General features: G+C 39.6%; 1 protein-coding gene across 1 annotated transcript in view; it reads left to right on the top strand.

Annotated features, from left to right (window-relative positions):
• The window catches only part of UTP20 (UTP20 small subunit processome component), a 100,216-nt gene that overhangs the window by 18,237 nt on the left and 59,859 nt on the right, over window positions 1-22,120 (top strand). The window contains exons 6-18 of the mRNA XM_060245253.1: window positions 590-671; window positions 2,461-2,598; window positions 3,179-3,334; window positions 3,797-3,943; window positions 4,763-4,897; window positions 5,170-5,247; window positions 6,885-7,063; window positions 9,135-9,290; window positions 11,069-11,157; window positions 13,713-13,818; window positions 15,042-15,192; window positions 15,518-15,580; window positions 16,093-16,251. Coding sequence (XP_060101236.1) covers window positions 590-671; window positions 2,461-2,598; window positions 3,179-3,334; window positions 3,797-3,943; window positions 4,763-4,897; window positions 5,170-5,247; window positions 6,885-7,063; window positions 9,135-9,290; window positions 11,069-11,157; window positions 13,713-13,818; window positions 15,042-15,192; window positions 15,518-15,580; window positions 16,093-16,251 — 1,639 coding nt within the window. The remainder of the gene's footprint in view (window positions 1-589; window positions 672-2,460; window positions 2,599-3,178; window positions 3,335-3,796; window positions 3,944-4,762; window positions 4,898-5,169; window positions 5,248-6,884; window positions 7,064-9,134; window positions 9,291-11,068; window positions 11,158-13,712; window positions 13,819-15,041; window positions 15,193-15,517; window positions 15,581-16,092; window positions 16,252-22,120) is intronic.

Here is a 22,120-nt window from a genome sequence, read left to right on the forward strand (position 1 = left end):
GGGGTCGCCTTCTCTGCCCAGAACAAAGGCTCCGGTCCGCTCCCCTTTTGAGAAGCGGCTCAACTCTCCATGATCCAACCCCGGAAGTCCCAAATCCAATATCTTCTTTAAAGTTTGTGGTCCAGAAAGTGAAAGGCATGCCGTTTTTTAAAAGTTTGTGATGTCATTTTGTGCCCTGTGGCCCCCTCACCTAGCATTTTGTCTCTCCCCTCTCCCCCCCCCCCCCCCGCCGTCAAAAAATTTCTGGCTACAGGCCTGGGCAGATCTCATAGGAATGTCAGTGAATGGATAGTAGGCACTGCGCGGTCTGTAGAGAGGAACTCAGTTGATGTAACTGGAAGAGCAAGTTTTCATCAGGTGGAGGTCTTTAAACTGACCCAAGGTGCAAAAAAATAGTTAACGTTAGTTTCTCATCTGCATATCGTAACTTGCTATGATTTTTCCTAAACCAGAATAATAAATATGTGTTTAAGAGAGTTGCTTTGTGTAAAATGATGGATCCCAAGAAGTATCACTTAATTGTCTTTGTGTGACTTTTATTCTTATGTTAGTATGCTTAAAAATTGAGGCTTTCCCATTGTATTTACAGTTTGTACAGCACCCTGTTGGCCCACCACAAACAGCATATCAGGAACTTTGCAGCAGAAAGCTTCATTTTCCTGATGAGGAAGGTAAGGGCAGTGTGGGAACATGTGGACAAGGAGTAAGAGAGAGGATCCCTAATACATTCATGCATATGTCTATTGAGAAGTCTTACTGTGCTCTGTGCAGCTTACTTAATCTCAGTCTTGCTATGCTCTGTGGAACTCACTTATTCTCAGTAAGCGTGCCTAGGATTGCAGTTTATGTTTACTTTTCAGATTAAAGGTAATTATATAAAATTGGATTGCTGGGCACTCTGTTTTGTTGTAAAACATTTAGTGAGGTGAAGAAAGAGTTCTAGACCAGTAGTTCTTCATTTTTTGGTAGGAAATTTGATGAAATTTGATGAAAGCTATAGATACCCAAGAAAGCTATAGATACCCAAGAAAAATGAAGAAAATTGAAATAAATTGTGCAAATAAAACAAAAAATAAACTTTTGTTCTGCCTTAAAGTGAATTTCAGTAAAAGGGCTGCTGATGTTTGACTTGAATAAGGAGTTGAAATTGTGGAGTGGTTTTTGACATGGCATCGCTCATGTCAACTTTGACATCCCATCATTTTGTCTTTTGTTTTAATGGCAACCAGTGCTGAAAACCCAGACTCACAGGGGATGATTGTGTACCCTGTGTACCTGATTGTGTACAGTAGCATCCCATGCCTCCCTGTGCTTGTTTGGAGTGAAACAATGCCTTAATAACATAATTTAAACTAATTTTTAATGAACAGTTTTAAAGGAACAGAAAGGAAATTAGAAAATAATATTTAGTTTTCCTGGTTCACAAGCCTCTTAAAGCCCATCCATATACCCCCTAGGAGCACCTCTGTGCATGTTCAGCATAAATAGTAGCTAAGACTATCAAAAAAACAAAGTGATGCTGGATGGTCAAGGTAAGACAGAGCCAGTTTTCAGTGAAGGCCTGGCATGTTTTTACCAATCACTGCTGGATATCAGAAACCACTATGCAGGATTTCTGCAGAATATTATAGCACTAAGGTTCTTGAGTAAACTTTCAGTAGGCAAATCATTGCCTTAAATGTTACATCTGTTGACTTACTGCTATAAACAGAATGTGTACCATATAGAAGAAGAACCGGAAAAAACCAAACCTGGAAAATAACTTTCTGGCACTAGTTTACTAGTTAAATGTTGAATAATTTCTCCTGGAGGACAACACAAATATCCAAATTGTGCCAGGTAATCCAAGAAGCAATTTATGAATAGGTTCTTATGTATCCATTGGCTTTGTCTTTCCTGTTCATTTTCCCTCCTGGCCTATACCATTATTTAGCATTGGTATGTGAGCTACTGTGTACTGCTTCAAATTTTGATTCCTCAGCATTGGAGAGCTAAACTGTATGAGTACCTGGCTGTATGGGTGAAGGACTGCTTCTGTGGTTTAGGCTGAGAGAAGGCTAATTTTCTCTCAGCCTAACATTTGGGTTTCTGCAGCATTGGTTTTGGTTGGTTCAAACCACATAGACAGCCCTTCCTACAAGCCATTAATGGTATGGCCAGGCATCCATTCAGCTTTGTTTTTCTTTAGTGGTCATGTTCCAAATGTGATAATATGAACTAGGTTTGTCTCTCAGCCTAATGTTTGGATTATTTTTAATGGAAACATTAGCCAACCCCCGAGTTCAGAGGAGAAGAACAGAATAAATATGTAACTAGTGAGTTATGTTGCATAAAATTCTGACCCTCCCTCCCTGGGTCATTTATGTACATTGTAATCACAAGAAGTTAGGAATGTTGTGTGCAAAATTGAAATACCAATGGGATTTCTTACTTGTCTTCATACTTTTGGATTTTTTGTAGGTTTCTGATCAAAATGCTCTTTTAAATTTAATGTTCCTTGACCTTGGAGAGCACCCCGAAAAAATGGAAGGAGTGGGGCAGTTAATTTTTGCAATGTGCAAAGGTGTTAGAAACATGTTCCATTCCTGTGCAGAAAAGGTAAGCATTCTGAGTGTATGATGTAAATGGAAAATTTTAAACGAAGTTGGGTTGTATGCCCTAGTTGCTGACTTATGAAGAGCCTTGTGCGCTAAGGCCTTATATACTAAATAAGGTGACTTTCATTTTGCTGCATAGGATCAGGTTCTGACAAAACACCATCCCTAGGTGAATATAGGTGGAGCAATAGTATTTTCTGTTGGTTTGTGATTTTCTCTTTGTGTAGGAGGCTGAGGAGTGGAGCAGTTGAACAGATTGGGATTTCATTATTCAAATACTGCAGCAAACTACTGCAAATATGAATTGTTGCCATTTTAATGACCACTCACAAACCACATTATGTTGGGAAGCTAGCATTCAGACCTCACACAGATCCAAAGCATGGTTCTTATGGTTGTAGTCAATTTTACAGACTTACGTTACTTGTTAAAACCTATGTCTCTCTTTCCTTTAATTTTTAAAATGCTGGGCCACTTGTTTGTGTGAATTTTATCATATTTTTTTCTTGTGCTATTTAAAAGCCATTGTTCTATAAAGAGTTTTTGAATAAATGGAAAGGCATGTGTAATTTTTTCCACAGGTTATTCCATTGATTCTGAAAAAAATGGGGCCAGTTACAGAAACAGAAATTACACTCCCTTGGATCTCTGTTGGAGAAGCTTTCAAGTGCATGGTGAAGTCAGCTACTGGCTTTGTTTTCAAGGAGCATTTTGATATTTTATTCAGATGCTTGCAAGTAAGTTGTCATTGACAGGAATGCAAAGGGTTCTCTCCTCTCCCATCCCAAAGAGTTATGCTTGTAAGCTGAGAGAAAAAGCATCCAGGCCTGTCCTTCCAGGGTTGGAGACAGTGGAACAATCTATTCTGGTCAGTAGCCTAATGTATGCTGGGCAAGATCCACATTTATGTCACTTAATAATCCTGGGGAATAGATAGAAAAATACTGCTACATAGCCTCAGACAAAACTTGTTTATAGTTTTGGTATGTATTGTTTTAAAAAAATTTTTTGTAAAGCTACTTGTAGTCATAAATAAACATTTTTGTCCAAGATGCAGTAGTGGAGCCTACAAGCAAGTAGGAAAATAGCATTTTAAGAAATAATTGAATGTCAGACTTCTTGAAAATAGTTTTTGTACTTTTTAAAATCTGATGGTGGCTGATAGTTGGTTTATTGGTATTTCTTTTTATGTAAAACAGGAATCAGTGGTCAAACTGCAAGAGAAAATCACCAAGGACAACTGGTGTGAAGCTTCTGAACAGACTGAAAGAATATTACAAGTGTATTTGATCTTAGTAGAATATGCACATGGATCCAAAATACCTCAGCCTGAAGACGTTTGTAAGGTGGGCCAACTGGTTTCTCATGCTGGGTGAGGGTTAGATGTAGGAGAGGAGGCGAATTGGGATGGGCTGTAACATTGTATTTAATTTTCTCTTGCTGATTATATCAAAGTCCAAGAGCAGAGACGTTTGAACAAAAATGATGGTTATTATTTTCCACATCATGGGATGGATTCTCTAGACCTTGATAAATCCATCTTTCTACAGTAACACTGTTGCTTCTGTTAAATTGTTCTATTGCATCATATCATGCTCAAGAAGGAGTGGAACAAGGACAAAGGTGGAATGAACAGAAAGATTTAGAGATGTGCGTGTTTCTAAATGTAATTAAGTATTATATGGCAACAGAGCTGGCTATTTTCTGACTAATTCTCTCACACAAAAAAAATTCTAGCCCTCATGGTTTCAGAGAGTCATAGTACAATCCAAATTTGAAAAATGTACATGTGCTCCGCCCCCACTCCCCTGCCCCATCTTCTACCAAGTTATTGTGGAAACCAGTTTTGCATCAGAACATAGTATGGTATTCAAATAAACCTATGTGATTTTCCCAACGTTTTTATTTGTTTTCTAAACAATGGTTCACAGTTTTAAAAATGCAGGTGAAAGATCCTTTAAGGAAAAATCTGTTGTTTTACGGGTAGCTATAGGCCTTCAAACATTTAAGAATATTCTAGAATCTAGGAGTATTTTCTAGTATGAGTTTCATTATAAGGGAAATGAAGAAAAGGAGCGTCTCAAAGTACACAATTCCACAGATTTTTTTTCTGACAGAATTTTATAGTCTGCTTTTTAATAATACTTCCTCCTTTAATTCCACAGACATTCATACAATTGACAAGCACACTTGACCTCTCCGTTCCCTGCCGTAGTACTCTGCTCAGAGTCATTTCTGTCTTGCTCCTTGCTGAGAATGCCTCCCTATCTGTTTCTTTGACCAAAGAAACAGTGGAGAAGGTAACAAAGTCTACTCAGTGTTAAACCATTATGATCATGGTCTGGAAAATGTGGTTGCTCTTATTTTGGGGGGTGGGTGGGGAATAGAGTGGTGTTAAAAAATCTGGAATGGTTTTCTTAATGAGGCAATTTTGAGCTGTCACAGGAGGATGGAAGCTGGAGATCTGCCTGTGAAAAGATTAGTTCAGATCAGCTCCCTAACTTCCTAGTGCTGGGAGGGGGGCAGGGATCCCATTGTCTCTGTGTAAGGTTTTTGTTTGCTGTTTCTATAGGTCTTCAAAAGTGGATTTGACAGGCATTCTCTTTGGACTTTTTCAAAATCCATGTTTGTGATGAAACAATTTGAAAAGGTACATGAAGTTCTAATGTCTTCTTAAGCGACCTGTTGCAGGTGGGATCTTTCTGGATGGATATGGGTATGGAGAGAAAATGGTGTTTACAGGGATGCTTGAAATTACACTGCAGGAATTATATGTCTATAGATTTGATTCAACATTGCTTAGAATTGCCTTTTCTGAGTCAGGATAGCTACCAAACTGACAGCAAAAGCAAAATACTTGACTGGGTTGAAACCTTTATAGCTGTATAACATGGAAAGGCAGAATTCCACTCAGCAATTGCTACTGGATTTCTGGAGAGTGACTTGTATATCAATACACAAAATGAACTAGTGTGGGAGAGTGGCTAAGAAAATGAACTGTGATCCAGGAGTTCCCTGGTTCAGATCTCAACTCTGCTGCAAAGACAATAAAATGGCTTTAGGCAAGCCATTCTTGCTTTCATCCTCACAGCTGCCCCCCCACCCCCAATCTGCAATATGTGGATAATACTGGCCCACCTTACAGGGCTGTTGTTGCAATGATTACAGCAAGGTAATGGTTGTGAAGGATTTTGAGTGCTTTAAAGTGTTACACAAATGCTTAGCATTGTTCCTACTTGAACTTCTCTGCCTCTTCTTTGTATGTGGTGTCATTATCATTATCCTCCTACTGGGAAAGGGAAGTTGAAGTTACTGTAATTTTTCTTTTGTCAAAAACTGCCAGTTAGCTTTGCTAAAACATGAATTGAATTGTGAATTTCCTGTTTCACAGCATGTACACTACTGCTTTGTGTAAACTCTTGATACACATTTTGATACATGAATAGGTATTGTATGTATATATCTTCTAAACTTGATCAGATTCTCTGGAGAGGTAACATAGAGATTTTTCAAAATAAATAAATATTATATTCCTATCTTAAGGCTCAGCTCTTATTGCACGGTTCGTTTTTAAAAAATGTGAAAAATACTTATAAATGTAAACGGAATCTCAAGTACTTCCAATGCGTCAAGGGAGATGTGGAGGCAAAGCATGTATAAAATTGCTTGTATGAACTTAATCTTAGGTTTGAAGATAACAGAATCATGGTTTTGAGTCATAATTAGATAACCTATGGTACATTTTCAAAGTTTTCTTAGCTGTGCAGTGGAGGCCTTACCTCCAGTGCTCTGTATGAAAAGAAAGAATGTCTTTTATTGGGGGTTGTACAGGCAGTGAGAATGGTTGTACAGGCAGTGAGAATTCAGTTTGGTTGTATAGGCAGTGAGAATTCAGAGAAGTGGAACAGAGATGGGTTCATCCAAAGTAGGATGGAGGGGAGTGAACATAGAGTTCAGGGAAATTTTAAATTCATGTGGAGTACGTTGAAGTATGGCACAGAAGCCCTTGGATTATGTAATTGAGGGAGAATTGAGTGTAGTATTGTGGCTTCTTAGTTCAGTGCATACGTCTGATGCATTGAAAGTAAGATGCATCAGAATATTGAATCTTTGCTCCTCAGAGGATTCTGGCATTCCATGCTTAATTTAGCAAAGGAGCTAGAACTAAAAAAAGGGCCCTAGTATTGTGATAACTTAGTCCAAACACATCCTGCTTCCTTAGTTCTGGTACATTCCAGGTCTGCTACTTGTTTCCTTGGAAGTACCTGTTATGTTTTCTCTTCTCAGCAATTCCTTCCCAGCCTGCTTGAGTATACTGAGTATTGCATCAGTGGAGATGATCCTTTTGTTCAAGAGGAGGCATTGGCAGTTTTGGCTAAACTCATCCTGGAGAAAGCAGAACCTCCCACTGTGGGTTCAATGGCATTTGAAAAATATCCTCTCATCTTTATGGAATCACTTCAAGGGTATGTCTCTTGAGATTTCCATGGAAGCGTGTTAGTGCAGTGTTGCTGAGGAAGTTGTCAAAGCAGTTTAGTGGATATGGGTGGTAATTTGTTGATGGCTTAGCAGTAAGAACACGAATTCCCTGTATGCATTGGTCACATGTTCAAATGCGTGGGAACCAAAATGAAAAGAGGAACATGATTGTTAAAGGCTATGTCCATCAATCGAACTGTCCTGAAACCAGACTGGCCCATTGATATGAGGAATGTTTAGATTATTTCTCAGCTTTTACTAGTTGTCTGAGCCCAGTTTTTGAGAGAATGCTGTTGGATCAGTCCAGCAGTCCATCTGTTTCCAGCATCCTGTTTCACACAACAGCCAACTGCTTACCCTGGAGGGCAAACAGAGCATAAAGGGCCTCCCCTTCTGCTGCCTCACAGAATTGATATCCAGAGTCTTGCTGCCTCTGAATATGGAGGATCCATTCAGTCATGATGGCTAGTAGCCATTGATGGGCCTTTCCTCTATGAGTCTGACACCCTTTTAAACCTGTCTATGCTTGTGGCCACCACTACCTCCCCTGGTAGTGATCACACAGTTTAATTATTAATTGAGTCTGTTTTGAATCTGCTTCCCAACAATTTCATTGGGTGCCCTTAAGCTCTAGTATTATGGAAGGAGAAAAGGCTGGTTCTGTCAATTTTCTCCACCTCATGCATTATTTTATAAACATTTATATTGTCTCCCCTTAGATGCCTTTTTCTAGACTGAGAAGTCCCAGACTCCTCTAGCCTTTCCTCATAGGAAAGGTGCCCCAACCCATTAATAATCTTAGTTGCCCTCTTTTCTTGTTCTGCAATGTCCAGTTCTGTGTACAGTATGCTTAATGAGGCCACACCATTGCTCAGGAGTCCCCAGCTTGGTGCCCATGGAAGCTATGCTGCCTACCAACACCTTTGGTGTAGTGGTTAAGTGTGCAGACACTTGTCTGGGAGAACTGGGTTTGATTCCCCACTTGATTCCACTTGCACTGCTGGAATGGTCTTGGATTGGCCATAGTTCTTGCAAAAGCTGTCCTTGAAAGGGCAGTTTTCTGCGAGAGCAATCTCAGCCCCACCTACCTCACAGGGTGTCTTTTGTGGGAGAGGAGGAGATAAAGGAGATTGTGAGCTGCTCTGAGAGTCTGAGATTCAGAGTGAAGAGTGGGATATAAATCCAATATCATCATCATCTTCTTTCTGGCATCCTCCAAGTGCCTTAGAAAGTGGGTGGGGCTCGATGGGACTTTTCCCCAGCAGAGCTTCTGATTAGCTGTGCAAATTAAAAGATATCTTGTTAAACAGAACTTCTACCTGAACTATTGAAGGAGGTACATTTTGTGGCTAGCTCTGCCTCCTGTGGAAGCCATTTTGAGATTTGCTCTGCCTCCAGTGCCAGCCAGTTTGTTATTGTGCCCATCAACATATACTTGAAATTAGTTTTTTTCCTTGTGTGTCACCTTACACTTACCTACATTGAGCTTCATTTACCACATTTACCCACTCACCCAGTTTAGAGAGATCATCTATCTGCCTTCCTTTTCATCATTCTGAATAATTTGGTATCATTGGCATACTTGACTACTACACTGGTTCATCCATCTCACTTAAAGAATCAGACTTCAGTTACCTTCAGATGAATGAGCTGAATTTTGTTTGACTTCACTAAGGTTGAAATTACAGTCCATACAGATTTTGTAAGATTATTGTGAACTATCACCTTCAGTGATTGAGGAAAGTCTGATAACCAACTCTGCTAGAGGGGATAATAAGACATCCATAGAGAGTGGTGCAAATTTGTCTCTCATTTGAAAACCAAAAAGTGCATCCATTTTTTGACGTAATAGAGTAATTATAGATGCTTGGAGCTAACATGCTGTTCTTTTGAGATTGTATTTGAGAAAAAGAATCACCCATTGGGGTGGCTGAAATAACAATTAACAAATGTTAATTGAATGCATCATTTAAATGACTAAAATATTACCACTTTGCACAGTCATAAGAGAAAGCTGCAAGGAATTTTAATACAGCACAACTTCAATTTTTGTTTTAGGTCTAGTAGAAGACAGCTCAGAAGTAAGAAAACTGAAGAAAAAGAACAGAGGACTCTGCTGGATTACATTCTGTCTTGTCTTCATTTACCAGAAAATAGAAACATGCCTGACCTTTCACGAGCTTGGGCAGCTCTTGTTGTACTTCCACATATAAGGTAAATGAATAAACTACTACACTTTACAGTTAACCTGATTTAACAAATAGAGGCTGTGTGTATAGTCTCTGATTTGTAAATCCAAAGGGAAGTATTACTATTTCTCCTCAGAAATAGGACAGTTAGAACCATGACACCATATTTACTATCATTAGTTGACAGGTTTTGTGGGAATACTGAGGTTGAATCCTGTAGCTGCAGTCACATAGGTTGGAAAATAAGAGTCATAATCTTTTTCATGGTTTGAAGGGAAGAAGGAAGTAGTAATAAGAGGCAGTAAGAAAGACCTTTTGATGCGCTGACAGTGCAGTCCTAAGTAAAGTCACATCCTTCTTAGTCCATTGATTTAGAAAAAAGAATACATTAAAATATAGTGGAAGATGGGTTAGTATATGTAATGAGATACTCAAATAGGGATACTGGCTGTTTATGTCAATACAAAGAACATTATAATGATACACTATTCTAAAGGAGAAATACATTGGAATATTGTGGATATATAGCTATATCTGGTGAAAGTGCTTGGGCAGCCCAGTCCCAGGAACCTCTGTGTAGCTGTGCTTGTGTGTAGAACTAGCATAGGTGGCTGCAGTCAGCTCCCAAAGGGGAGACATTATGCCAGGCGGGGAGGGGGAGCACGGGCGGATGAGTGAGAGAGAAGCCGTCTCCGTGGTGATTCCACCCATGGCCATGCCCATGGCTATGCCAATGCAGGGGTTGGGGGAGGAACAGGGTTGCGTGGGACCATGGGTTTGGCCAGCCCGTAACATGTGACCGGAAGAGGGGGTGGAGCGCGTCACCAACATGCCTGTCCCTCGCTCTAAGTCCATGTAGCAGGGAGCTCCCCAGCAGAGTCCCTTGCCGCACGCGCCTGACCCTAACAACTGAGTTGTGAGAGGCCAGAGCAGAAGTATTTCTAGGAGGGGGGGAACGGCAGTTGGCTGTTGGGGAGGGGGTTTGTCAGCCTGGGGTGGGGGCAGCCTTCGTTTTCAGTTTAAATGAGTGCCTATAGGATATGCCGCTGTTTTTGCAGACGTAATTTTATTCCTCTCGGGGGGGGGCGTGTCATGGCCTGAACTCCTTAGGGAGCCACCTAAGCTTGGCTGCACCCCTGACTCCACCCCCTCCTATGCTGGAGTGCCTCTCTCCACCACACTTCCGCCAACGCTTGGGCACAGCCCTCAGGTGCTGCTGCTCTTGGGCGGGGCAGCGCTCCAGTGGCCCCACGCCAACGTAAGTCCGCTCTGCCGTGGCGCAGCTGCACTTACGCAGGCACAAATGGTACTTGCGCCAATGTAGTGGATCGTCTGCTCCCAACGCACTTTGGCCCCCTCCATAGGATTGTGCTCTTAGTATATATAATGAGATAAAAAACCAATATCCCTGTTCAGTCATGTAACACACATAAATATCATTCTTGTTTGCCATTAGAAAAAAAGCAGAATATATAGGAATATAGAGGAAGATGGGTTATAAATATCCCTTATTTGGGCATGTCAATACAAAAAACATTATTCTGATACACTTTTCTAAAAGTGAAATACATTGAATAATGCAAATTGTTATGCAGGGTAATTTGATAGTTGCTTTCCATCATCCTCTGCAGTATTGCAAAGGCTCCTGGGGTCTAGTTCTGGGATTATGTACTGGTTATTAAATATCTAGGAGGGGAAAGTCCCATTTGGTGAGAGGTTTTGGTATGCTTGATTTTTTCCCAGATCTCACCCAACCTTTTTAAACTGCAGCAACAGATTAAGTTGTACTTCTGTATTTGACAGACCAATGGTGAAGGAGCATATCCTGCCAGCAGTTACAAGTTTCACTGAATATCTCTTTGCTGCTGTTGACAAGGGACAGCCCAGCAAAGGTCAGTGCCTGTCTTCAATCATGACTATCTTGGTGAACAAAAGTGTGTCTCGTTAATTGTGTTGCAGTTGCAGAATTCATGGTGGTGGGGTGAAAGCAGACTCAGGTTGCTTATCTGTAACAACAGAAATGTAGAAATTTAGACATGTAGACATGTAGAAATTTATATATATATATGTATATAAACAGATATTCCTTTAAAGAGTCTATTTTTTTGCAATAAGGAAATGTATGAATACAATTTTCAAAACTACCTCCAGTATTTAATCTCAGGTGCCATTAACCGACTATAGCTGCAGATCTCAAACTCTAGTAAACCAAGGACCCCCATTTTGATATAAGCAATTTTGCCCAGAAGCCCTTTCCTGCTTTTTCACCGACATGCTAGACAACAACTTTCTAAAGTGTGTATGGAAAGCAGGTTTAAGAGAAATGTCTTTGTTGTCCATACAGAGCCTAAAAGGTCAGATCTCAGTGGGTAGTTGGTGTCTTGGACTGACTGACACCATAGGCTGACTTTCATGGAGCCTGAGTAGGTTGTAGCAGTGAAGTGGTCTCCCTGCGGGGAAATGGAGAGAGAGCAGAAGCCTTGTTCTTGGCAGGGGGCTATAGAACTTCTATGGACTTGGCAAGGTTGAAGCCGGTTCCTCGAGGTGGTCCAAGACCTGGGAACAGGAATCTCTGAAGAAACATGGTGCTAGAGGCTGGATCTCTCCTAACTAGATATGAGTGGCTAAATGGGAGCTTTTGAACCAGTAATGTGCCTATCCATCTGCAGGAATGCTGGGATCCTTTTCCTTACAACAGTCCTTTCTTCTCCTGGGAGAGGCTGAAATGAGAAAGGCCCTGGGTTGCCCTTTGTGTTTTTTCTCACTGGGTTCATGCCTTTCCCCTGAACATCCTCTGTCTTTGTTCCCAGTGTTCTGAGGAAGACTCTGGAGGCTCTGGGTTCTGGCTGGGTTCCTATTGTGGCTCCAAGTCAGCCAGAGAACCTGATGTGGGGCTGGTCTCTGCAAGAGGATCCTGCTTTGTTGAATCCCTGGAGACTGGAGCTGGGTCTGTTTTCTGGGGAAGAGCAATGGGGTCTGCCTGCAAAGCATTTAGAGAGGCCCTTGTTATGAATATCTCAGGGCCTGCAAGGGACCCTTTTATGTACGAGGTGACATTATGAGCAGAGCTGGGGCGAGTCATGACAGTTGGCTCTGTAGGGCCACAACTCAAAAGACCCTACCTCTGATCAGTCTCACCCCTTGGAAACTGATCAGTCTCATCCATTGGATTGTAGGGGATTTTGCATAAGAAATGGCAAGAAACTTCCTTGTTGGTCAGTAACTTCTAAATAGAGGTTGACTGAAAAAGGCTAAGAAGGGCCTAGAAATATGTTCAGAGCTGCCCACAGAAACAATAAACGACCAATATCACACAGAACCTAAAGTTTCAATATTCATTTGAAAATCACCATTAGCTGCTATTGTCTATGGATGCACCATGGCATTACTCCTGCTCCTTTCTGGTGAAGTCCTTTGCATTGGAAAACCGAATGAGGGCCAGTTCAGCTTTATGTTAGAATAATGGCTGCATTTGGACTGAGTATCTTGGTGCTGATCAGAGTTCACAAGGCTGTCCTTTTGGTTCCTAGCAACTAACATACTTTTCAGTTAATACTGTGGAGTGATCTGGAAAGTAGGTGATTGCCGATGGTGGTATCTTTGGGACCTCCATCCCTCCAAAGAGGGAGAAGCTGATTCTTTCCCCTTCCCACAAGATGAAGAGTTGTAACCCCCATTCCTGTAAAATTGAAAGGGCTCTGTTTTCACACTAGCCAGATGGAGAAGTATTCTTGCAAAAAAAAAAAAAAACCCCTCACAGACCCATAGGGGGGCTTTGGCTGCAGCTTGAAAATTGTTTGAATACTGCATCTAAATTCTGACTGGTTTTTCAGATTGAAAAATTGCTATGCTGCCACCTCTTCTGGAGTATTCTAAACTGATATTGCTCTGTAGTTTGAAACTACATAGATCTGTCTGGAATACCTATGATAAGGTGTTAAATTGGGGCTCTGGTATTGTTGATATGCACAAACGTACATGATGTATGCAAAAGTTGGCATCTGGCTATTACAAAAACAACTCTCCAGCACCATTGTGGAACTGTTCAGCTGGTTCATGTCCTGGCAAAATGAAGGGAGTGTTTTGCTCTGTACTTGAGATTATTTGTGCAGTTGAATGTTTAATTTCCTTCATGTACATTTGCAGCTCCTTATGTATCTGTTTTTCCATTACTAATAGTTGTGTTTTGTGTTCTGCAGAGTATCACTGTGAACCGTTTTGCATTTTGTGTAGCCTGCTTGTGTTTATTAATTAAATTTTTGGATCTGGGCTATGTACATCATTTCATTAAAAGAGCAGGATTATAAAACCACACACAGAAAAGTACTAGTATAAAACTCCTGAAAAGACAGATGGCAAAATTTATTTCAGTTTAACCTGAGACTCTCAAAGCACTTCTCAGTGTGAATTAATATACAATTTGTTTCTGTTCTCTTGTCCCCCCCAGGAATTTTGTTTGTGGCCTGCCAAGCTGTGAGTACACTGCTTAGTTTATCAGAATCGCTGGAAATTCTGCACTTGTTGCCGGTGGAACACGTAAAGAATTTGGTGTGGTATGTAGCAGAAAGGTGGATTTGACTTCTTTATATATCAGGAACATTTAACTGAACATTACTTGCTTTGTATTTTTTCATGTTAGGTTTTGGTAGCAGCCCTGTGGTGCAGAGTGGTAAAGCAGCAGTACTGCAGTACTGTGGTCTGAACTCTCTGCTCACAACCTGAATTCGATTCCGGCGGAAGCTGAATTCAGGTAGCCGGCCCAAGGTTGACTCAGCCTTCCATCCTTCCGAGGTTGGTAAAATGAGTACCCAGTTTGCTGGGGGGAAAGTGTAAAAGACTAGGGAAGGCAATGGCAAACCACCCCATAAAAAAAGTCTGCCGTGAAAATGTTGTGAAAGCAACGTCACCCCAGAGTCGGAAAACAACTGGTGCTTGCACAGGGGACCTTTCCTTTCCTTTCCTTTGGTAAATTGAGTGCATGGAGTTGAGTTTGAAGGGAAAAGGAGCTAGCCACATCCAATAAGCAGTTGTTGCTTGGCGGATTTACAAACACATCTCCACAGCAGAAGTTTGGTTCACTGGAAACAAACCTCTGTACTACATGGAGAACTGTATGGTGTGAGCATAGCCTTCTGCAGAAGTACTTGTTGGTTAGTTGTGCAGCAAAATTATTATGTGTGTTATACAGAGTAATGTTAGGCAGAGGTCAATGCACACTCCCAGAACTTACGGTCTAAATTGCTTCAGTGGTAGTGATTCTAGTGATGGCTCTGTGATAGGGGGCCCCATCACTATGAATTTTCCCCAGTCACTGTCTTAAGTGTGTTGCTTGAGGCAGCTGAGGCACTTCATATAAAACCTCTTACAACTATTGCAGGTTTGACTGCTGCAAATCAGGACTTGAATTGGGGCATGTGATTTGCTATAACAGCACATGAGCTTGTATTGTATTGTATTAAAATTTTAGTTAGTCTTTATTGTATTTGCTGCTAGTATTTATTGTGTTTTTTAAAAAGTTGATTTTCTGTGAGAAAGGCTGGAAGTATCAATGAGGCAAATAAATCAATAAATGCTCATTTTGAAGGCAGATATGCCTTTGTATGTGTGTAAAGTTGGTTTTTGCCAGGCTTGAAGGCTGCTTAATTGTATGATGATTAGTGAGTGCTCAGCTTTATCATACCCAGTGTCTGAAAGGTTTTGTATGTTATTGGTAATAGTGTTTCTTTTCCATCTGTTTGCTCTTGTATCTGATTTTGCCTCCCATTTTCCTGCCCAGCGCCTTTCCTTCAGAACCATCTGCCTTGCTTTTGGCTGATCTCTATTATACAAGATTAGGATTGTGTGGCTACCGGGAGCATTTGTCAGAAGAGAATCTGATGGAACTGTTTTCTAAATTGCAAAACAACATTTCAAACAATGTGTCCAAGGTAATTGTTGTATTATCCTCTTGTCAGTATTTCCTCTGTATTTCCTGTTTTGTGTGTGGGGGGGATTATTGTTGAGGTAGAATTCTTTAATTAAAAAGATAGCTGGTCTTTGTAATAAGACTTGCTGGAGTTTGACAAGCAAAAAAGAGAAAAAAATGTATTCATATATATTCTCGATTACATTTTTTACTTGCCACTTTTTACTTTGTTTCATTTTGCATCCTTTAACAATTAAAAGGGCTAAAGTGCTTCTTATTAAAAAAAAGAAAAATATATATTCTCAATTACATTTCTTTTCACTATACCTTGCATTTTTTTATAACAGGTACGACTATTAACAGTAAGGATTTTAAGTCATTTTGATGCCTTGCTTCCTACATCGACTGAGGTAATGTTTCAAATTGTGATTTAATGCATGAAGCTTCTGTGTGTTGATGTTGTGCTTATTGATGTTGTGCTTCTGTGTGTTGATGTGTGAGTGTGAAATACATGGTTCAGGTGGTACCTTAAAAGCTTACAGGAACAGTTAAAACATAAATCTTCAACATGGAGATCATTTCTATGTAATTTCAGTTAACATTTTAGTGATTCTGTACAAAGTTTAGGGGGAGTATATAGTTCAATATTGTACTATACCCCCTCTTTAATCAGTAACGAGTTTCTGTGAATGGCTCCCATTTAAATTAAGGGTAGTATTTTCCCCCTCCCAAGTGAAAACGTTTGGTTTCATGTATACAGCACTTGTCAGGTTTTTTGCCTTCCTTCCATTTCTCTCGTTTGTATCTGTCATGTTGGATTCTCTTGTTTTAGCAGCTTTTCTTCTCAGTGTAAGTTATGAATATACGTTGATTTGTTTGAAGACATCTTGTAACAGCAATTGTGTTTCTCTGGTCTGTGAAGGATGTGGGCTCAGGAGAGCTACAGTTTGTGTTTGCCATATTGCTTCAAGCTGAACTTGTGCCAGCGAGTGTCAATGATTATCGTGAGAAATTGCTCCACTTAAGGAAGCTGAGACATGACATGGTTCAGTCCATGATTCCGGAGGGACCTTTGCAGGAGGTAAATTTTCATTATTTAAAACGTTTATTAGTCTCTATTCTGCCTTGCAGAATTCAAGGCAGTTTGCAATGTAAATAAAACAGCAATTATGAAAAATACATAAAAGATCACAATTTAGGACAGCCAATAAAATAGAAAAACCTAACTAAATAAAATTTATCATTTATTTTTATTTATCAAATTTATATCCCGCCCTCCCCTGACAGGCTCATGGCGACTAAATGCAGTCCTAAATAAACCATCTTCAGAAGAAGATATTGGATTTACACCCTGCCCTCCACTCTGAATCTCAGAGTGGCTCACAATCCTTTATCTTCCTCCCCCACAACAAACACCTTGTGAGGTAGGTGGGACTGAGAGAGCTCTCACAGAAACTACCCTTTCAAGGACAAGCTCTGTGAGAGCTATGGCTGATCCAAGGCCATTCAGCTGCCTCCTAAAGATTTAAAGTAAGGTTCCCAGGTGCATCTCCCTGGGGAAGTTGTTGTTTCATAATTGTGGGGCTGCCACCAAAAAGGCCCTGTCTCTCTTGTAACCACCAGATGAGCTTCTTTTCTAAACAAGGCTGGCCTCAGGGGTCTGGTGAATTTCCCCCTGCATTGGAATAAATGGGAAAATATTATTATTATATACTTAGGTTTAGGGATTGTATTGATTTCTGACTCTATACATATAACCTGTTTAATGCTATATATTTTAATACAACATAGATATATAGCCTACCTAACTGCAGAGTTCATATCTCTCATCTCAGCTTCTGAATGTGTGAAATTGTAAGCATATTGAGTTAAATTTAAATTCCTGCAAAAGCGAATTGGGCTTGCAAGGTATGAACGGCTCTTAGTGACCCTGGAATGCTCCCCAGCAACCCCCTCTCTAAAGACATTTTCTTTCCCCTGCAATGATATACATGTGTAAGACTAATTGCAGTACAGCTTATGAGCTCCCCTTTGCTTGACAGTTTTCTGCAACCTGATCTTTGGTCATGTTGAAAGGTTTATTATATGGCATATTAATGACATCAGTAGTTTCATGTTGGATTTCTGATGCTTTAATTTTTTCTCCAACAAGTAACAGCTTACAGTGATTCTAGCTGGGGAGATAGAAAAGATGGAAGGTCCACAACAGGTTATGCTGTGTATGTGCATGGAGCATTTGTGTTGTGGAAATTTTTGAAACAAACACATGTCTCAACCAGTACTTGTGAAGCAGAGTATTCTGCATTAAGTGACACAGGGTGTCAAAATAAGAAGTAGACACATTAACATTCGCTATCAGAATGTCAGGGAGACTGTACATAGAGGTTTGATTATGTTACAGTACTGTTCTTCTGATGTAAATGTAGCAGACATGTTCACTAAATGTTTGAATTTGGACAAATCTGTAACTCTGAAACGAAGGCTGGGACTCACCGCCTGAGTCTTAGGGGGAGTGTCAGCATATGCTTGCTAGTAAGACTTCAGGCTGGAGTCTAATGCACATGATCTATGACCTTCCCTTAGCAGGTGCATACCGGTTCTGTCCATAGTACTTGTGCCTATGCAGAATGACTCAGCACTGTGTGCAGATTGGTGCTTGTATATAGCTATATGTATATAACTGGGAAGAGTCTAAGCAGTGTATCTCTGCTCTCAAACATGTTGTCTGAAGACTTCCGGTTTCGGCAACGCGCTGTTAGGAGCAGCTCGGACCGGCATGTCCAGAGCCGCTTCTAAATCTGACAGCAAAGCGGTCCCCTCTGAGGGGAGACTCAACTCTGGGACCCAGGAAGGGTCCTGGAAGGCAAGTAGCTCGAGTGGTTGAACAGGGGTGTCAGCGGAGGCGGCTGCCCCCAAATCCCAGCTCACTCCAAGCCTCACTGTCTCGATCACCATATTTAAATGGCTCGAGGGTCAACTGCCGGACTTCTATTTTTTCTCTTTTGATTTAAGCGACTCTGCATTAGTGGGACAAGCTGCATCACTACTATTAAGACTGTAAGTTTTCTTTTTTTCTTACTACTGAATCCTGAGGCATTGTCTTTGACAAGCAGGAAAAGCAGAGAACTGGGGCTGAAGCGGAATTCAGACAGAGGCAAAGGTAGAGAAGGGGACTCTCTCTCCTTCTCTTTCAAGGCTTTTAAAAGTTTCTGCCTAACCCAGTGATGCTTATAATCCCTGCATGAGAAATATGAATCACACTAATTTTTAAACATAGAAGAGACTTGATGGCTGAATTTAACTGGTTTGTTTTAAACTTCTTTCTGGAGAAAGATTTGACTTTGGGAAAGTTGTTTGCAAGCATATATGGATGAGAAGGACAGCTGACTTAAGAAGTAATTTGAAGCTTATGCTGAAGTGCTCTGAACAAATTTATGTGAGCTCCAACTAGACTCTTAAATCTTGGTGGCCATTGTATACTGGATTATAAAACATAACCTGATTGTTGGTTGAAGGAAGAATGCCTGTGCAAATTCTCAAAGTGGATTATAATTCTCTGATGGTGGATGTTATGGATATAACCCTTTAATTTTGTTTTTATTTTTTATATGGTTTAAATATTTTTGTATGGTCTGAATATTTTGACTTTTGATTCATTTTTCCATTTTCCCTGTTTTTTATATATCGTATGTGGAGTCTTTCTTATTTTTGTTACTATTTTTGAGGGAGTGTCTGGTCCAATTTGTGTTTTTCTTTTTCTCTTGGGTTGTTTGTTTAATTTTTAATTTTTTATCTCACTTGTGGATTATAAATAGGGCATTCAGCCCTGGATTACAAATTTATACCTTGAAGTAGTTGGATGATCTTGTTGTGACATGGATTTAATTGAACTATCATTGGTAGAAGACCTGTTATAGTGAATTGTTTCTGTTTTAGTGAGTTGAACTGTTTTGGCTAAGTGGTACTAAGGATGTTGTATTAAAAAGATTTTGTTTACTACTAGTCTTATTGTTTTGGGTCTGGCAAATTGTTGACAGAAGCTAGAAGACTTGTTTTTCTTTTAAAATCATTCTATAATACTGGCACTGCCTGGCAGAGATTAGCTTATCTACAATAAACAGGAATATTGAGTTTCAAAACAAACCCCTAAGAGGCAGCATACGAACCATGTGGCTGTGAGTGCAATTACTTTAATAAGGATGGAAAATAAAGCTGTGATTGGCTTTAAAGAAAGAAAATCGAGAAGGTAAACCACCAATATCTTCACCCAGCTCCTCATCTGGGCCAAGGAAATTTACGACCATGCATGGAGATATGAAAAAGATGCAAAATACCCTACTAACTGCCATAGCACAGCTGACTAGTAAAGTAGATAATATAGGAGGGCAGATGGCAGAGATCAAACAAGCTTCTGGAGAACAGCAAACAGACAGCAGAGACCAATAAAGCCTTAAAGGCATTAGATGCCCAGGTGTCAGATAATACACAAAAGGTGGAACAATTGGGAAAAGAACAGAACATACATGACTCCAGGGTAAAAGTCTTCAATCGTAATTGGAAATATACAAAGCTGCCTATATGCTGAGGTTCTAAAACATACCAGAAGAGAAAACTGAAGATTTACAGAAAATATTAAGTGAAGCCTTGGCTGACATTCTACAGGTGACTCCTCAAAGGATGGAAGAAGAGTTTGATCAAGTCAGATGAGTGCCATCAAGCTTTACGAGATGGAATAAACTGCCCAGTGAAGTTCACTTGAAGCTTACAAGAGAGAGGACCAGAGATGAGATTTTGAAGCAAGCAAGAGACAAACCTATGATGATAGCTGGAAATACGGTAAAAATTTTGAGAGAGGTACCATGGCCAGTGAGACAAAAGAGGAGAGAATACCAAGCTTTAACAAGCTTCCTGAGAGAAAGAGAAATACCCTATACATGGCTAATGTTGGAATGCCTTCTTTTTACTTACCAAAAGAATAGGTACAGGATAAACTCCATTTTCAAAGCCCAGAATTTTCTGAATAGAGTGAAGGAAAAAGAGGTGAAGGAAAAGAAGGACGACGAAGAGGAAGAAGAAAGCTCTGGTGAAGAGAATCCAAATGAACCATGGAAATACCTGACAAGACAGAAGACTAAAAAAGATAAAAAGATAGTGTTAAGAAAAATCCATAATGGCATCAATAATTTCTATTAATGTGAATGGACTCAATTCTCCTGTTAAAAGGAGGAAGACCAGATATCTGAAAAAATTGGAAATGGATATAATTTGTTTACAAGAACCCATATTTTAACTAAAGACCAACACTTTTGAAAAATAAGAAACTTGGTAGTTTATTTACAGCAACAGACATGTATAAAAAGAAAAGGGAGTGGCAATATATATTAAGGATAAATTTAACTCACAATTACAGTACGCCTCTGAAGATGGAAGAACCCTATTAGTGGAAATTACAGTGGACAATAAAAGAATCCTACTGGCAAATATTTATGCCCCAAATGATCATCAAGAGAAATTATTTCAAGATCTACATCTTAAATTATCAAATTTGGAATATGTGGAATACTGTATAATATGTTTTAATGCAGTTTCTGACAGACAACTAGACAAAAAAACACATTAACAGATTAAAAGTAAAAGTCTTCAATTGCCAATAAGCTTTTGGAAGCTAGCAGAGGAATTGGATCTTGTTAATGCATGGAGAACAAGATACTCAAATTCGAAAGACTTTACCTATTATTCTCCTAGTCATCAAACGTAGTCATGAATTGATATGTGTTGGCTCTCTACAAATTTGGTCAAAGATTTAGTTGAGACAGAAATTCAAACAAGAATCATATCAGATCATAGTCCTGTAATGATAAAGTTCAAAGGAACAAGAATGAGAAGATCATGGAGGTTAAATACCTCAATTCTGAAAGATAAAGATTTTCTTAAAGAATCTAAGGTTGAAATGGAATTCTTTTTCAAACAGAACATAACACAAGATGTAAAGATGCAAGTAGTTTGGGATACTGCTAAAGCATACTTCAGGGACCTCACAATTAGTGCCAAGAAAAAGAAAGAACTGAAAATTTTCAAAAACTTATGTTGCAAGCTGGAGAAGCTAAAAAGAACTTAAAAACGCAACCAACAAGACAGGAGTTCCAAAATAAGGTTAAAGAAACGCAACACCAATTGAACTTGTTGCTCATTAGGATAAAATTAAGATATGCCAGACAAAACGTTTTTGAGCATGCCAATAAGCCTGGAAGGTGGTTGGCCTGTAGAATGAGAAAAGAGAATGCCAAAAGAATAATATCGGTCTTGAAAGATGAGAATAATAAAGAGAAAGTTCAAAAACAGGAGATATGTCAAATCGTGGAACAATTCTATAAAAAGTTATATGAAGATAAACAAGTTCGCAAAACAGATTTAGAAGATTATGTTAACCAAAATAATCTTAATGAATTTACAGAACAACAAAAAAATTTAAATGAACCAATAACAATAAGGGAACTTGAAGACTTAATGGCATCTCAAAAAAATGGTAAAGCCCTGGGTCCAGATGGACTGCTTGCGGAATTCTACACAATTTATGAGGAGTCCTTATTGTTACCATTTAAACATCTCCTTGAAAAGATTCAAGAGGAAGGCCAAATACCAGCTTCATGGCAAGAAGTTACAATATCCTTAATCCCAAAAGAAGGTGTGGATTTGAAAGATATAAAAAACTATCATCCAATCTCTCTTTTAAATGTGGATTATAAAATCTTTGCTGCAATATTGGCACAACGTTTGAAGAAAGTTCTACAGTCTACAATACATCAAGACCAGGCTGGATTCCTTCCTTGAAGATACTTGAAAGATAATGTTAGAACAGTTTGTAATATCTTGGAATATTATGAGACTCACCCAGAGAAACAACTGGCACTAATTTGTTTGGATGCTGAGAAGGCCTTCAATAATGTTCA

The sequence above is a fragment of the Heteronotia binoei genome, chromosome 8 (assembly GCF_032191835.1).
Source record: "Heteronotia binoei isolate CCM8104 ecotype False Entrance Well chromosome 8, APGP_CSIRO_Hbin_v1, whole genome shotgun sequence".
In the NCBI taxonomy this organism is placed as follows: Eukaryota; Metazoa; Chordata; class Lepidosauria; order Squamata; family Gekkonidae; genus Heteronotia; species Heteronotia binoei.